The sequence below is a fragment of the Misgurnus anguillicaudatus genome, chromosome 3, assembly GCF_027580225.2.
Source record: "Misgurnus anguillicaudatus chromosome 3, ASM2758022v2, whole genome shotgun sequence".
NCBI lineage: Eukaryota > Metazoa > Chordata > Actinopteri > Cypriniformes > Cobitidae > Misgurnus > Misgurnus anguillicaudatus.
The window spans coordinates 42,145,675-42,163,077 of record NC_073339.2 but is presented as its reverse complement, the minus strand read 5'-3'; the positions used below and the strand labels follow the sequence as shown (position 1 = coordinate 42,163,077).

Sequence of the window (17,403 nt, the reverse complement as noted above, 5' to 3'; positions counted from 1 at the left end):
GTCATCTATTTTGGCATTCCTATTCTGACACTCAACAGCACAACAAAACATTTTCTAGTGAGTTATATTGTTCGTTTCACTCGTGTCTCATTCATTTCCACTGTTTTTCTGCCACCACATGCACGCGTGACGTAACTGTGATGTCGACTCGAAAAAGGTCTATATTTCATTATATAGTTATTGTTGCTTTGCATTAAAGTGCACATATTATGCTTATTTTTACAAGATGTAATAGAAGTCTCAAGTGTGCCTAGAATGTGTCAGTGAGTACCTCAAAGTTACACAGTGAGTCTGAGACAACTGTATCTTTAACCACATTAGTGCTACAATTAGGGATGGGCACGAGTACTCGTCGATAATCGATCGCAAAAACGATCATGTGGGTTTATTTTTATTTGTGGTTATGGCTTCATTTTGATGTCTGGTTAGCATTACAAGCGCCTGTGGTAGTAAAGACTGGGTGCGTGTTTGACATTGACATGCAGACCGGCATATGACATCAGTAACGTAACCATGCATGATTCAAAAACAAACAGATAAAGTCCGCTCACCCGTGCCACGGCAACCCGGAGCCGATCCGCGCAATGCTGTGAAGCCGAACACACCTTACATCACTGAGGCACTGGTTTAAAAGGATGCCGTGATTTTGGAATTCACTTCGGGAGGACGAAAATACAGTCAGTCAGATGCAAAATGTACAGCGCTGTCACAAGTTCCCTCATATCATCTCATATTTAAACATCAAGAGATACCAGAGAGCAATACAAGCATATCTTGACCAAGAACAGGTGTGATAATGACACAACACAGCTAATGGCTAAAATGATAGCAAAAGCTGCTTAATGTTATGAAGCTTGTGCTTTGGCTGGATGTGTTTCAAAGTGCGCTGGTATTGTGCACATTCACAACGGGAGTTAAACTTTCTCTTCAGTACATAACTTAGTTTAACTTAGTTTGCATTTTGTGCAGAAACATGCACGTTGTATAATACATTTATGTTGTATATAAGGCTTAATATTATGTAAAGTGCGCAATATAGAAAGCGCATCAGTTTGTGTATATTAACCCTTTAGTTTCACTTCATCACCCAGCTTTTTCTGTTAGAGGTTTCTGTTAAAAACATTTAATCCATTAATAATCTAGAATGTGTTCATTTTCTGATATAGTATTTTTTCAAAATGAAGTTTTATTTGAGTGTTTTTAATAAAAATATTTTCATTTTCACCATGACATATAGGCCCCGCCCCTTTGATTGCCCCGCCCCCAGTTAATCGAGTACTCATTTTTCAGACCTATGGATTAATCGAAATAAAAAAATGACATAAATGCCCCTAGCTACAATGTACTAACAAACACATTTAGAAAAGCTTTTGAGTAACATTGACCAGTCAGTCAGTGGGCGTGAGCGGGGCTTTGTTTTTGTGATGTCACATTAACAAGAGAATCAAAACAGCATGTCTAATTAGTCTGTCTGATTTTTTTATTGTAGGGTTGTTGCGTTTTCACACTGCCAACACATTTATGTCCAAACACCTTGTAAAAAAGGATTTGCATAATATGGGCCCTTTAAAATATAGCATATTTAAAATAGCATATTAGTACCTTAAAGTAACATACTGGTACCAAATGCATACATATCTGTACCTAAATGGTACATATTAGGATTTTATGCCCCAGTGACAGCTTCGGACTATAGTTTGACAGCTAGAGACCAATTATCCAAAATGAGCGGATGCCTGCGGTAACCCGTGGTTACAAGTCATCCAAAAATATTTTAATGATATTCGGGTCGCGGTCGGTCAGGGGTGCGTTTCCCAAAAGCATTGTTGCTAACCTGTTAGAAACTTAGTTGGTTGGCAATGGGAAATTGCATTGCAACCAAGAAAGTTGCTAACTTAGTAAGCAACAATGCTTTTGGGAAACGCACCCCTGGTCGACCGCGACCCGATTGACTATTTTTAACGATTACTACTTTTAAAAAATGCCGGCCAGGAAGCAGGTCGGATACTCTATATTTATTTATTTATTTATTTTAGGGATGCTCCGATCAATCGGCTGATAATGCTTGCTATGCTTCTCAATGAATTACGGCGAAATGCCGCTACTTCCAAAAGCCAGGGGGCGCTCTCGTGCAGAAACTCAAAATGCGCTGTAGACGAAGAACAACACACACGCAGCTATGATGACATGCAGCTCCAGGAAATGTCTTAAGGATATATTTATATTGCTGTTCTTCAAACCTTTTCAAGTATTTTCATGATAATAAAGAATATGTTTAATAATTATGTTTGACGAGTGTTGCTTTTTTAAATGCATGTTATAAACAACTCAAACTAACAGTGATTTTAGATCGATAAGGACTTACTGATCAAAAGCCGTAGTACATGAAATAGCTGTGAATAGATCGGCTGTCCGATTCAGAATAGTGATCGGCCACGTATTTTTAGTGGAGATCGTCATTGATCGGAGCATCCCTAATTTATTTCTTTATTTATTGTCCGATTTGGGGGCGGGTTAGTTGAAAACGCTGGTCGGGTGCGGGTTGTTTATTCATTGACCTGCGCATCACTGCTAGGGACTATTTTTGACCAACAATACAGACAGTGTATTATTTAGACAAAAACTTCATTATTATATAGCCAACATACTTGATACAGAGTAAGATGTCCTGGTAAGAGCAGACCCTGAAGAGATAAAGCTTTGTATTAAGGGGTGATGCTGGGTAAAACGCTAAGTAAAGTTTTTTTCATTTTGGTTGGAGTGCAACGTACTTCAATATAAAATTCAACCAACTGCTGTCACTAATGTTTTAGTTTACTTTTTGCTTTGGTGTTATGTGGCTTAAACAATCAGTTATAACTACACACCTCTACGGCCAAATGGTTTTAATTCAGTCATTGCTTACGGTGATTGGTTAATTAAATAACAAATGTGTTCCCTTCTATTACTCTGTTGATTTAGACAAAATGCTCACCCTTATTCTGTATTGTTTAGAAGCCACTTAAAAGTGTCAAAACTGTTTATGATATATTACCTCTCAGCCCAATGCATGTGTAGCAGTGTGTGTCTGCGTGCTTGTTTTTGCGTCATAATTTCTCTCCACTGTGATGTGAAGGTGCGCCGTAGGGACGTTTCACGCGCATTTTTGTAATGCTGTTACATTTATCGGTGGCATCCCATCCATTTGTCCTTCTGTTTCATTTCCTGGCGAAATGATGCAACTGGCCAGCTGAAATCAGTCAGACATGCTCTGTTAGACCTCGACGCTGCTGCCAGCCCAAAAACAAACGGAAAAATCTGGAATGCAGAAGCTGCGTCACTCATTCATCTTGCTCCCTCTGACGCTTGGGCGTTTTAACACGCTTAGACTTTGGCTGCAATATTTATAGACCTCTCCTATCCATTTTCTGTGAACGTGTCTGTGTAAAACTAAGCGGATTCAGGCAGACGTTTATGTATACGCACTGCTCTGCACTTGTCAAGGTTTAAGAGGGTTTATTCTTGGGCCAAGGCCTGGTTAACTTTAACATTTTAAGTGTCTTGTTGTTTTTGTACTTGATTCAAGTAGGGCTGGGTATCGCCAACAATTTCTGTATACGATACATATCCCAATACATATCACGATACAGGGCAATTTAGATTTTTTTTGTAACAATATCTTTTTTTTTTACATTGACTTGTGTAAAATTTGTGTTTTTGCCATTCATTTATTAGCTTGTAGAAAGGCATTAAATTCATCTCTGTGAGAGCTACTGTACTTAGCTAATGTCATGTTTTACGAAGATAGCGCCTTACTGGGCTTCTCTCATATAATTCTTCTATATTTATGAATATTTGTATAAACATAAATATTTCTTTATAAAAATCCGATTATTAATGTAACAGCTATAGTTTAAAGTAGCTTATCTCTCTTCACCTAGCTACACATTTTACACCTGCAACTCTTTGTCGTCTTTCTTCCCATAAAAAACAGCAGAAAACGCTTCTTTGATTTGAAATGCACCCAATTATGAATTGCTTAAGACGCGACTTGCAGTAATTTTTGTGAAATGCTACTTTAACCTCATAACTCGCCCCTTTGCTACAGTTTGAGATAAGACAGTGGTTCTCAAACTCGGGTCCCTAAGATGGGGCCAGGGGGGCCCCAGTTAAATGACATTTTATAAAATACATTAATTTATCATAAATTCTGTGTAATTTATGTCAGAAAAATAAGGCTACTACAAAGCACCACATTGTATAATTTAATATGTTTTGTTTAATTAAAATTGTGGAATTATTTATGTCATAAATGTTCTTTTGGAGGCCATGAAGGGATGCATCGTACACAAGAGGGGGGGGGGCACGCCGAAAAAAGTTTAAGAACCACTGAGATAAGAGATTTTCGTTTAGAGAGAGAGAGAGAAAGAGAAAACGCACTTATGAAAAGTTTGCAGACGCTTGCGAGACGGAATTGGGAAAGTATACCGCTTAAATTTACTTAACGTTCTCCGTGTGTCACATGCGTTCTTTCCAAAGTGCGTCAGGATCAAGGTTATAATCGTTAATGAAAACAAACATTGTTGTTTATTGAAATAAAAATAAAAACGATAACTGTAATCTGTGTTTGGCAAAACTAAATAAAATTATAGATTAAATGTCCTTAGTTTTTGTCTTTGTCAATGTCTTTCATAGAGCAAAAAAAAAAAAACGTTCAGCTGCATTTTCTTTACCTGCATCTCTCTCTCACGCGTCTCTCTTACATACACGTGCACAGACACACAGCCCCTATCCTCCGTGCACACTGCGTCTTCATGAGAACGAGTGTTCAATGTTAAAAGCAAATTCGCGAAAAGGTTGGTATCTCGTGAACACCTTTACACAATCACACATTAAAAAGTGGTATAAAAATATTTTTAATTTTGAATATAATTTTGTCAGTGGGATCGACCCGTGAAGCAACTGCAAATATTAACCACCGCAGCTCTTTTTGAGTGGGGAGTGGTGAATAAGGAGATGTACACGTTCAAATTCATTATTTTTTTTGGTCTAGAAGCCTAATTTTGGTCTTGTATTAAAGAAACACTTTAACGTTTTTTACGGAAGTGTCTGGAGGTGAAAATATTTTTTTATACATGAATATCAGCTGACGTCACTCACTTGTCTTCCGCCATTTTGAGTACCTGAAGTGGTCGCAAAAGAACCAGAAGCTATGCCTTCAATATGTTGTGAGCATTAAAATCGCTATTTTTACAACACTAAGAAGGCTCGACACAACAAGATACTTTGCTCGAAGTATCACCTGTGTCTCTACACGTGAACTCGAGCATTGAGAACATAGTTTACTAAAAAGAAGGTTTTATACTACTGACTTTGATTGATTTGGCTTCTGCTCACCGCCATCTTCCCAGTCAAGATGTATCGCTCTCCGAATGCAATATAAGGAGGGAGGAGAGTAGAGATGGATAGCTCCTAAAGGATAGTTCCATATAAATGCACAAGTGACAAACAATATTGACCTTTTAGTTGAAAAAGGAGCCTCGTATGAGATTCATTCATTTGCATTCGGAAATCGATTATTTACGTCTGGCCGAGATGACGAGCGGACACCATAACAGCCAAAGTCAGTTGTACAAAACCTTTCTTTTTAGTAAACTCTGTGTACACAAACAATTTTCTCAATGCTCACGTTCATGTGTAGAGATCTTCGAGCAAAGTTTCATGTTGTGTCGCGCCGCCTTACGTTGTAAAATAGTGGTGGTTCGGTAGCAGCGAACAGCGGCTGGAAGAACGCATCAGGGATCGAGTAGGCATCACACCCTAACAAAGATATATTTTTTTTAAAGTAGCGTTTCTTTTCATGACAGTCGAGGTGCGACATGTTGCCTTTCGTAGCCATTTACTGTATCCGAAAGAAGCACAGACAGTAAAAGATAAGAAATCCGTAAATCGTAGCAAGGTAGCCAATGCTTGTCAATAGCCTACTGGTACTCTGTAGGTCCTCAAGATGGCGGCATGATGTAAAAGGTCACATGACTGAAATCCATCTATAGCAGTTTGCGTTTATTTGTAATAAAAAAATGCAATATAGTATTATTTTAATACATAAAATAAAAAAAAAACTGAGGTTTGTGTTGGTTTGCTGCATACTCTTGTCACAAATGAACACATTACAGTTACTGCATTATTATTACTGCTAAAAGGTTTTGAAATATGAAATTTACATCCTTAGACCTTTCCAACAATATATAGTTTGTCGTGATAGATTAACATTTACGTGAAAAATATTGAAGTAAACTTGGGTGTCCCGCTCACGGGACAGCGCCATTTAACGGGTTAAATAATGTTATGTCATTTGTTTACTCTTACATTTGAATGTTTGCTGCTTCAATCCAGATACGTAGGCTGTTGGGTAAATTCAGTATAGGGTGTGAATACCACAGCTGTGGTATTTGTGTAGGGTGTGAATTCTGTATCAGATGTGTAGATTTTTGGTATGGCCATATCAATATTTTGAACTCCGCACTAGATTCAAGCATGATTCAGTCCGTATTATGACATTCACAGCTTTAGGGTTAGAGATACATGGATTTGTCAATTGTGTAAACCTTAGCAGTCAGCTAAGCTACGTACCCCAGACAGCGGGCGACTCCGTGCCCGAATCCATTTACAAATGTGTGATTTTGTGCAGTAAATATTTATAACCCCTTTTTCATCAGGTGAAATTAAATAACACTCAAGTTTTTATTTTTTTCTATGTCTAGTCGTTTGTTCTGATTGTTCATTCTCTTTCTCTTTTCGTTAAGCTGCTATGTCACCTCCTTTGGTCTCTTCACCCCTCTTCTCGTTCTCGGGTGTTCAGCTCAGGGTGATGTAATTTGCTCAGTAATGAGATGTTCAGATTGAGGCATTATTCTTTGATGGGTCCTTTAATTCACCAGAAGGCTCAGTAATGGCTTTTAAACCCCTGAAGTTTTACACCCAAATGAAGAATTGTTCCAGAAGATAAAGCCTTTCGTTTCAGGTCGGGATGAACTATCGCTTCTCGGTTCTTTCGTTTGGAGAGTAATTCGAATAAATGTATTTTTAAGGCCTGAGCGCCTTTTGAAGAAATCGTGATTTTAACCTCTCATGCTTAAATAGTCTTCTTTCATGTTGTATTTTATATGTCTCGGTTGTTCAACAGTGTATATAATTTGCATATAATGGTTCAGTGAATGAGCTGTTAAATCTCTTAACAAAGTCATCTCATACTTACTGTAAGTTGTTGCATAGATTCTGTTTCCTGTTTGCTTAATCTTTGTTAAATTACCAAATCACATGAAAAACAATAAAGAAAATGCACATCTTACAATCTGTTTACCAAGCAACATTCAGTCATGTTCAAAGTCAATGCTTAAAGGGATAGTTCACCCAAAAATGAAAATAATGCCATTAATGACTCACCCTTATGTTGTTCCAAACTCATAAGACCTCCGCTCAGCTTCGGATCACAATTTAAGATTTTTTATATTTAGTCCAAGGTCTTGTAGACCCTTAATTGAAAATCTATGTACGTTTTACTGTCCATGTCCAGAAAGGTAATAAAAACATCATTAAAGTAGTCCATGTGGCATCAGTGGGTCAGTTAAAATGTGTTGAAGCATCAAATATACATTTTGGTCCAAAAATAACAAAAATTACGACTTTATTCAGCATTGTCTTCTCTTCCGCTTCTGTTGTGAAGCGCATGCGCGAAACTAAAGTCACTTGACTGCAGTGACGTGGATGACCTGTTATCCTCAGACATGTTTGCATGTCTCCCTCAGACTGTAAACGAAGCTCGGGCGCACAAAAAAAAAACAGCTGGGGGCACACCAGATAACACGTCAGCTGCGTCGTACGTCATCTGCGTCACTGCAGTCATGTGAGTTTAGTCTCGCGTATGGACTTCACAACAGATGCAGAATAGAAGACAATGCTAAATAAAGTCATTATTTTTGGACCGAAATGTATTTTCGATGATTCAACACTTTCTAACTGACCCACTGATGTCACATGGACTACTTTGATGATGTTTTTATTACCTTTGTGGACATGGACAATGTACTGTATGTAGATTTTCAATGAAGGGTCGGCAAGCTCTCTGACTAAATATAAAACATCTTAAACTGTGTTCTGAAGATGAATGGAGGTCTTATGAGTTTGGAACGACATGAGGGGGGAGTCATTAATGACATTATTTTCATTTTTGGGTGAACTATCTTTAAGTTGTTGTGATTTAAGGAGATAGCAGGGCTCAGAATGGTGGCCCCGGGACTTAATTTGGTAGCACCAGAGTCGCAAGTTAAGGGCAAAAAAATAAGAAACACTGAAACAACATCCAGATGTGTTTAATGCATGAATATATTTATTATCGATATAATACAGATAAATTATATAAATAGATAAATTATATAATACAGATCATTTCTTGTTTGTGGGTAAACATTTCTATTAGCCATACTCCAATCTTTTGTAAACAGGAAAACTTAATGTATGTGCCTATTTTTCTTTTTACATCTTTTAACTAACTTTTCATATATAAACATAAAGGTTAGAAACCACTGATAAAGACTAATGTATTTGTTTTAAATAGGGCTTTAACGATTAATCGTGCAAATGCACATTTTCTCAATGAATGAATTTTAACTATATTACGGTGAAATCCTGGCACATCCCAAAGCCAACTCCCTTTGTGCCACAGAAGAAGTAGCATTACAAACGCTATTCCAGGAAATCCAAATTGTTTCAGGTTCAATCCATTTTAATTGATAATAAAGAATATTTTGAATGTTTTTGTTAAATTTTTTTAATGCACGTTATAAACGACTCGGACTCATGAATGATTTTAGATTGATAAAGACTTCGTACTGACCAAGACACTGTAGTACACACACAAGCTGTGCATGAAACACAGAATTGATTTAAAATCGATTCCGAATCGATTTCAGACAGGCATTTGTAATGGGACACGCCATTAATCATTACAGCCCTAGTTTTAATTTTTTTTAATTAGATTTGTTTCATTGAGCACTTACGTTGAGCACTGCTGGACCTCAGTATGTCACATTATAGTCGCACAAAAATACTGTGTCATTTCCTTCATAGACGCATCTGAGTCTCAATCGGTCATATAAGGGGATATAAATTGGGCTGAATCAGCTTTTCGTTGTGTCCGCAACGAATCCAATGAGCCACAGACGTCATCACTTGCGTAATAGAACATTGCTGGGTATTAAAAATAAAAAATATGTCTGCTGCTAATTAGTTTTGCAAGTGGCACCAGCGTGATTGCTTAGAAAAATGAGTCGCACCTCACGGCAAAATGCGACCATTTGGTTGCAGTCTGTGGGCCTGGATAGTTCAACAAAAAATAATAACTACCCCATGATTTACACACTCTCAAGCCATCCGAGATACATATGAGGAGCTCTTTTCCAAAACGCTATCAATCCATTTCAAAAGTTTTCAGAAAAAGTTAATTTTTTAGACCCACACATTTTGTGAATATTCAATTTATTCTGTTAATTTTTTTTTTTTTTGCTCAGTCTAAACATGTTGAATAATGATTATTAAATCAAACAACAATATTGTTGATTATAAATTCAATATAATTTTTTATTAAAACGCTATAAATCCATAAATTTTTTTCCATACATTATTGGTTTGTCTTTAAAAAACAAAAAACACAAATAAGAGAACATGCAACATATAATCAGGGACTCTCCACAAGGAAATGTAGTGATTTGGCATGAAACGTTCATGGAGCAGTGAATAGGTTCAGTACACAGCCAAATGACATGACAAACTCATTTTTTCTTAATGACTTTTATCGCGTTTTGGAAAAGAGCTCTTCATATGTTCATCATCCTTAAGACAACCCAATTTGAGTTATTTTGGTAAATGTCCTGGCTCTCCCAGCTTATAACTGTAGAAAACGGGGTCCATGACTTTCAAGCCTAAAGAAGTGCATCCATCCTTCACAAAAGTAATCCACACAGTTTCAAAGGGGTTAATAAAGGACTTCTTAGGGTGATCTATACAAATATGTAAGAAACATTTCAATAATTATAACAAACTATGATAACTAGCTTCCTATAGCGGCCAATGTGTTGTATGCGTTGTGTACAACGCGTAAGATCCGGTGAGAATAGACTACAGTTATTTAATACCTTAAAATATTAAAGGGAATCGTGATTAGGTTTGAATTAAGTACTTTTTTAGCTTACACTTTTTATTTTAATGGTGTCACTGTTACAGTGTAATTATACATTTAAGTACTGAGTAGTAATAATTAACAACATGGGTTTGGTTAACGATTAGAAAGAATTGTTACTTACAGCTGAAATTCTGCATCACTAAATTATTATGATATTAAAATCATTTCTGCTTGTATTGCAGTGGTTGGTCAAACAAATATGTAAACATTTTATTACCCTATTTTATCATGTCTATTTATGTCTTTCCCAATAAACTGTAGCTGGATTTTAAGATTTTAACAGTAAGTGTACTCTGTGTTGGGCTAGCCAGGATGATAAACAAATCAATGTTTTTAAGCCCCACAGTATTTACACATTTCTGGAAATCAACCCATTAATGGCTTTGTTCAAATTGACTGTGCATAAGTTGATTAAGCTGAGATATGAGGATGTGTGCACCATTTTAACATTCTTTATGTGCATCAGGGGGACTATGATCCAGTGAAGACCAAAGTCATCCACCTGCAGATGAATCCCACCAGCGTCGCCAAGCAGCAGCGCACTGAAGAGGCGGAGCAGCTGAAGGCCGAATGTCAGCGGTTGAGGGAGCGTCTCCGTAAAATCGAGGCGGGCGGGGGCGTGCCGACAGATGATACCACACTAGTCATTCCACCTTCACAGGAAATACTGGGTGAATATTCTTGTGTCTACTTCCTAATCCCACATCCTGTGCTCGCAATAGACTCTCTTTTTCACTCTCTCTTGCTCTCTTTTTCTTTCTCTGTTGTTTGTGCGAGTTAGGGAAAAGGTGAAAGTCTAATTTGGTCTCAGACCCACAAGTAAACAAATGCCCTCAGGGTTGCTTTTAAATTACCTCTAGCTTCTTTTTCTCACTGTTGCTGCTATGTTCTGTGACCTGCTTTTCTGTTTCAGCAGCTGAGTACAAGCGTGTGTTAGTATAAGACAAAATGAAAAGATGTGGTTACTTGGTGTAACTCTAAATATCGTTAAATATCGCCATCAAAATATCATTGTTTCGGCAATGTTTAGTTTGAAATGTCTAAAAGTAACAACAATGATGTTTTGTTGACGATATTTAGCGATCAGAGGTACACCACGTAACCACATATTTTTATTTTGTATTATACTCACACAAGCTTGTATTCTGCTGGAACAGAAAAGCAGATCATGTAATGTTTCTATCTATCTGTCTGTCTGTCTGTCTCTATCGGTCTGTCTGTCTGTGTGTCTATTGATCTTTCTCTGTCTGTCTTTCTATCATTTCTATATCTGTCTGTCTTTCTATCATTTCTATATCTATCTGTCTGTCTGTCTGTCTGTCTGTCTATCTATCTATCCTGTCTGTCTGTCTATCATGTTTGTTTGTTTGTTTGTCTGTCTGCCTGTAATGTCTATGTCCATCCATCCATCCATCCATTTATCTATATCTACCTGTAATGTCTATGGCTGTCTGTCTGTCTGTCTCTTTCTTTCTTTCTTTCTTTCTTTCTCTCTCTCTCTCTCTCTCTCTCTGTCTGTCTGTCTGTCTGTCTGTCTGTCATGTTTATATCGGTCTGCCTGTAATGTCTGTTTGTCTTTCTATAATTTTTATATCTGTCTGTTTGTCCATCCATCCATCCATCCATTTATCTATATCTACCTATAATGTCTATGTCTGTCTGTCTGTCTGTTTGTTTGTCTCTTTCTTTCTTTCTCTCTCTCTCTCTCTCTCTCTCTCTCTCTCTCTGTCTGTCTGTCTGTCTGTCATGTTTATATCTGTCTGCCTGTAATGTCTGTTCGTCTTTCTATAATTTTTATATCTGTCTGTTTGTCTATCCTTTCTGTCTATCTGTTTGTCTGTCTGTCTCCCTTTCTGTCTGTCTGTCTGTCTGTCTGTCTGTCTGTCTATGTCTGTCTATCTATCTATCTATCTTTCCATCTATCCATCTATAATGTATATATCTACATCTACCTATAATGTCTATATCTATCTATAATGTGTATATGTCTGTCTGTCTGTCTGTCTGTCTGTCTGTCTGTCTGTCTGTCTGTCTGTCTGTCTGTCTGTCTGTCTGTCTATCTATAATGTCTATATCTATCTATTATGTCTGTCTGTCTGTCTGTCTGTCTATCTATCTATCTATAATGTCTATATCTATCTATTCTGTCTGTCTGTCTGTCTGTCTGTCTGTCTGTCTGTCTGTCTGTCTATCTATCTATCTATAATGTCTATATCTATCTATTATGTCTGTCTGTCTGTCTGTCTGTCTGTTTGTCTGACTGTCTATCTATCTATCTACACTGTTACTTTTAAACATTTGAAGCAAAACATTATAGAAACAATGATAAGGTAATGATGGATGGATGGACAGATAGGTGGACACATAGACAGACAGACAGACAGATTGATAGACGGATAGATAGACAGAGAGACAGATAGATAGCATTAGGCATTATAGATGGATAGCATTAGACCGTACAGTAGTATGTAGGCACGTGTATGAACCAAATTAACTATGCTTTGGAAGACTTAGATTGACTGTGCGAGTATATTCGTGTATGCGTAAAAAAGACTACCCAGGCATAAGGTGACCAAACGTATATGCATTGCACTTCCTGATGGGTTTTTTTTTTTTTTGTTGCTTTGTTTTAAAATTGTGCAACGCTGTGCTACGACAAATTTATCTTTAGTTGCATTGTTTGGTCTGAAAGGTATTTCTCTGCGTGTCTTCAGTTTGGCAAGGAACAGTAAGTAATTTGCTTCATACATTTTAGAGGTTGTGACAGGAATAACACTGATTTAATACATTTAAAACCTTTTTGAAATTGCAAAAGAAAATCTGTGAAACGCAAATTCGCCTTCACAGGTAAACTAAATCTCCCAACATCTTTCAGATACTCCCTGTCTGTCTTTAACACAGTCTAAATTATACAGTTCACGACCCTGTAAGTACAACTACTGTGTAGTTTAGATATGGCTTTGTTGAATCTAGCTTTATTGTGCTAAGAGCTCAGTGTGTAATTTCTGTTCATGCTATGAAAAAATAATGAAGTGATAACAATTATATTTAAAAAGCTTCTGTTGGGCGTAAGGGGAAAGGAAAGCTTAGCATGCAATTAAAAGTGATACCGATAACAAGACAATAGAAAAGAACAATAGAAAGGTCTCGCATTCAACGCATGAGCGTGTTCAGTTATGTGCAGCATTCGGAGTTCAACTTCCCCGGTATGCAATTACAGTAAATGGTAGCAAAACATTTATCTCTTTCCTGAAAATTTTCCATAATGAAATTGTCATGAAGCCGCAATTTGCTGTTGAGATATGACCTTTGTTGCACATGGCCAGTGTTATGTTGCAGCTATAAGACATCCTTACTGATCATTTAGGTAATCAATTTCCATTGATCTATAATTGAATATTCTAATTAATATTGTGTCATGATCTTGATGCAATTGGACCTTGAAGCTTTTCTTTCTTTTGTTCACTGGACCACAATGAGTGGGTCAGCAGTGAAAGTTATTATCGGCATGATTGTTCTTCTACGGTCGAGACTGTTGGTCTAAATCCTTTTAGCCACCCTTTTAGTTTTAGTTCTATCACAGTTTCAGACGTAAATAAAGCCCTTAAGCATTTGGACACAACAAAATCCGCAGGCCCTGATAAATTGGATCCCTATTTTTTAAAGCTTGCAGGAAATTTTATTGCCGTACCCCTGACTAATATTTTTAATTTGTGTTTAAACACAAATGTGATTCCTCCCATCTGGAAATCAGCCTTTGTGGTTCCCATTCTAAAAGGTGGTGATCCTTCCATTTTAAATAACTACAGACCAATTTCTAAACTGTCAGTGCTGGTCAAGATTTTAGAATCCCTTGTCAGTGATCAGTTAAAGAAATATTTTAACAGTTATAATGTTTTATCTGATTTCCAATCTGGTTTTAGAAAAGGGCATAGTACAACATCAGCAGCTCTTAAAGTTTTAAATGATTTTATTGAATCAATGGATAACAAGCGGCATTGTGCAGCCCTTTTTATTGACCTTTCAAAGGCGTTCGACACAGTGGACCATACAGTACTTAAACAGAGACTGTATAGGGCTGGGCTCAGTGAAGAAACTATTGGCTGGTTTGTTAACTACCTTACAGATAGGAGTCAGTGTGTGCAGGCGCAGGGTAGCACTTCTCGCTATCTGAAAATATCAAAAGGTGTGCCTCAGGGATCAATCCTAGGACCATTGTTATTTATCATCTATATTAATAACATTGACCACAATGTGTCTAATGTCAAATTTCATTTTTATGCTGATGACACAGTACTGTATTGCTCAGAACCCACCGTAGACCAGGCCCTCTCCCAGTTACAACTTGCTTTCAATATGCTTCAACAGAATCTTTATGAGTTAAAACTTGTTCTTAATGCAGATAAAACTAAAGTTATGCTTTTTACAAATACAAAACCTAAATCAAATGTGCCTTCAATTCGCACTACACAGGGAACAAAAATTGAATTTGTTTCTAAGTACAGATATCTTGGTATTTTAATTGATGAATCTCTTTCTTTTAGCCTTCACATTCAGCAGCTGGCAAATAGATTAAAACTCAAATTAGGGTTTTATTTTAGAATAAAATCCTGCCTTTCGTTTGAATCTAGAAAGAGGCTGGTTAATGCCACTTTTATGTCTGTACTTGACTATGGTGATGTTTTATACATGCATGCGTCGTCTACTAGTTTACATACATTGGACAGTGTTTACCATGGAGCTTTGAGGTTTATCACTGGTATGAAGGCCCTCACTCATCATTGTGAACTGTATAATCGGGTTGGATGGTCATCTTTATTAATACGGAGACTTCAACATTGGCATATTTTTATATACAAGGCAATATTAGGTCTCCTTCCATCCTACCTCCTGACATATATAAGTGAAAAAGGTACTGGGTCTTATAACCTTCGTTCCCAGGATCATTTCCTTTTAACTGTCCCAAAGGTTAGAACTGAGTTAGGAAAAAAGGCTTTTCAGTTTGCTGCTCCTTCAACATGGAACAAGTTGCAAGAATCTATGAAACTAACAAAGTTGGTTTCACTGGCCGCTTTTAAAAAGATGTTATTTGACTCACAGGCAGCCACATCTGGTTGTGGATGTTTTAATTGATGTGTAAGGATTCTGGCTGACTTTGATGGATTTAGTTTTTTCTTTATTTTTTGTTTTCTGTGTTTCTGTGTATTTTGTATTTGCGTGTACTGTATGTGTGGTTGTACTGCTGCCTCCCTTGGCCAGGACACTCTTGAAAAAGAGATTTTTAATCTCAATGAGTCTTTTCCTGGTTAAATAAAGGTAAAATAAAAAAATTATATTACTTAGTTGGAGAGGTTTAGCAATGAATTACATCGATCAACCAACAATAATGAACTGCCCTCAAGTGTGTTTTGCTGAATCAATGATTTGGTCTTCAGACCTGCGTAAGCAGATGGAAAGTGCAGAACTGAAGAACCAGCGCTTGAAGGAAGTTTTCCAGAAGAAGATCCAGGAGTTTCGCACTGCATGCTACGTTCTGACCGGATACCAGATCGACATCACTGTGGAGAACCAGTATCGGTTGACGTCTGTGTATGCTGAACACATGGAAGATTCTCTGCTTTTTAAGGTACACTTATACATATCCATACACTTTTATAAGTACATAATCCATACAGTTTGTGTGACATACTGACAACCATAATGCCATAGTGCGTGGTAAATACTTTCCAGTGTACTTAAAACTAAAAAAAGATTTAAAGGGATAGTTCGACCAAAAGTGATATTTAACCCATGGTTTTGTTGTAGAAATATCCACAACTTTATAAACGAAAATACTAGCTTCTGGTAACGCCACCATCTTCCTCACACTCACAGACTCCTCTGTATTCAGGAGAGAGTATTAGCGTAGTGTACGCACTTTTCTTAGTGAGGGCGGGGCGCTTCGTTTATAAAGTTTTAAATGTGGATATTTCTACAACAAAAGGGTGTGGATTCTCCCCTTATAAGGCTTTTGTTTATCATCGTGGAGCGTTTGGATTTATTTTGTGAAGGATGGATGCACATTTTTTGGACTTGAAGGAGTGGACCTCGTAACTTTACATGTGATTAACTGAAAGATCTAAAACATTTTCTAAAATAACTGAAAATTTGTTTGTCTGAAAAAATGATGGACATATGCATCTCGGACGGCGTGGGGGTGAGTAAATCATGGGTTTAATATCATTTTTGGCTGAAATCTCCCTTTAATAGTTTGTCAAAAAAGAAAACTCTTTTTTCAAGCGGCTTGAGGTTTTTAAATATTATTAAGGAGTTTTGAACTTTTTAGTTCACCCCTGTTCAGGTATAAGCCCAGAATATACAGTAGTTAGTTTTTTTTTGTGTACGCGCACGGTCGAACGCACAGCCCTGCAAAGTGTAGTTTATTTCACTTTCACTACTTCACTCGTACATGTACACAGATGTTCGACGCATGCACATTGTGAAAAAATGCAATGCATCTCTAACTGTGAGTTCACACCAAACGCGGAAGAGGCAGCAAAAAACGCACTATTTGCGCGTAGTTGGACGTTTGAACATTTTGAGTTAACTTGCTTTATTCTTGCTTCATTCCCACGTGATATTCTAGTCATTCGAGACATTCATGTGTAAATTTGCGTCAAGGGAGGGGCTTTTTAGCTCAAATTTACCAGATTGTTTGACCTCCTCACACATGTCTTGTATAGCGATGATGATTGTCCTTCATTGTTGTTTTGTTTTTCTGCCTCTGCTCGCTTCCTGTAATCATGTCACTGCTAGAGCAAGCTCCTGATTGGTTAACGCGGCATGGAAATTTTTTAACTCACGCAGATCACGTTCCGCCCCGCAGGATGCCTATTTGCACCTTTGCGTTGACCTAACATGTAAATCACTCATGCTTGCCGCCTCTTCCATGTCTGGTGTGAACGCACCGTTGGGCTACATACTACATTCTCCGGTAGGGTCTACGTGTACATTGTACGCAGGGTTTAAAAAATTATGAAAATTATGTCACATGCACTGTATGTGAACCTTCGCGTAAACGTAAACAATTTTACCATACTTCGGTTTCAGTGTACCTGACCTGATCAGAAAGTGTAGCTATTATCTTTTGCTTTAGTAGTAGTGTCAACAGTTGCTGTCAGTCACAGCTAAACTAATTTATGTAG

General features: G+C 37.3%; 1 protein-coding gene across 3 annotated transcripts in view; it reads left to right on the top strand.

Moving 5' to 3' along the window:
* mad1l1 (mitotic arrest deficient 1 like 1) overlaps positions 1–17,403 on the top strand; it is a 117,614-nt gene that overhangs the window by 52,587 nt on the left and 47,624 nt on the right. For all 3 annotated transcript variants that reach the window (XM_055206075.2, XM_055206074.2, XM_055206073.2), the window contains exons 16-17: positions 10,686–10,890; positions 15,655–15,845. In XM_055206075.2, the coding sequence (XP_055062050.2) occupies positions 10,686–10,890; positions 15,655–15,845 (396 nt within the window). The remainder of the gene's footprint in view (positions 1–10,685; positions 10,891–15,654; positions 15,846–17,403) is intronic.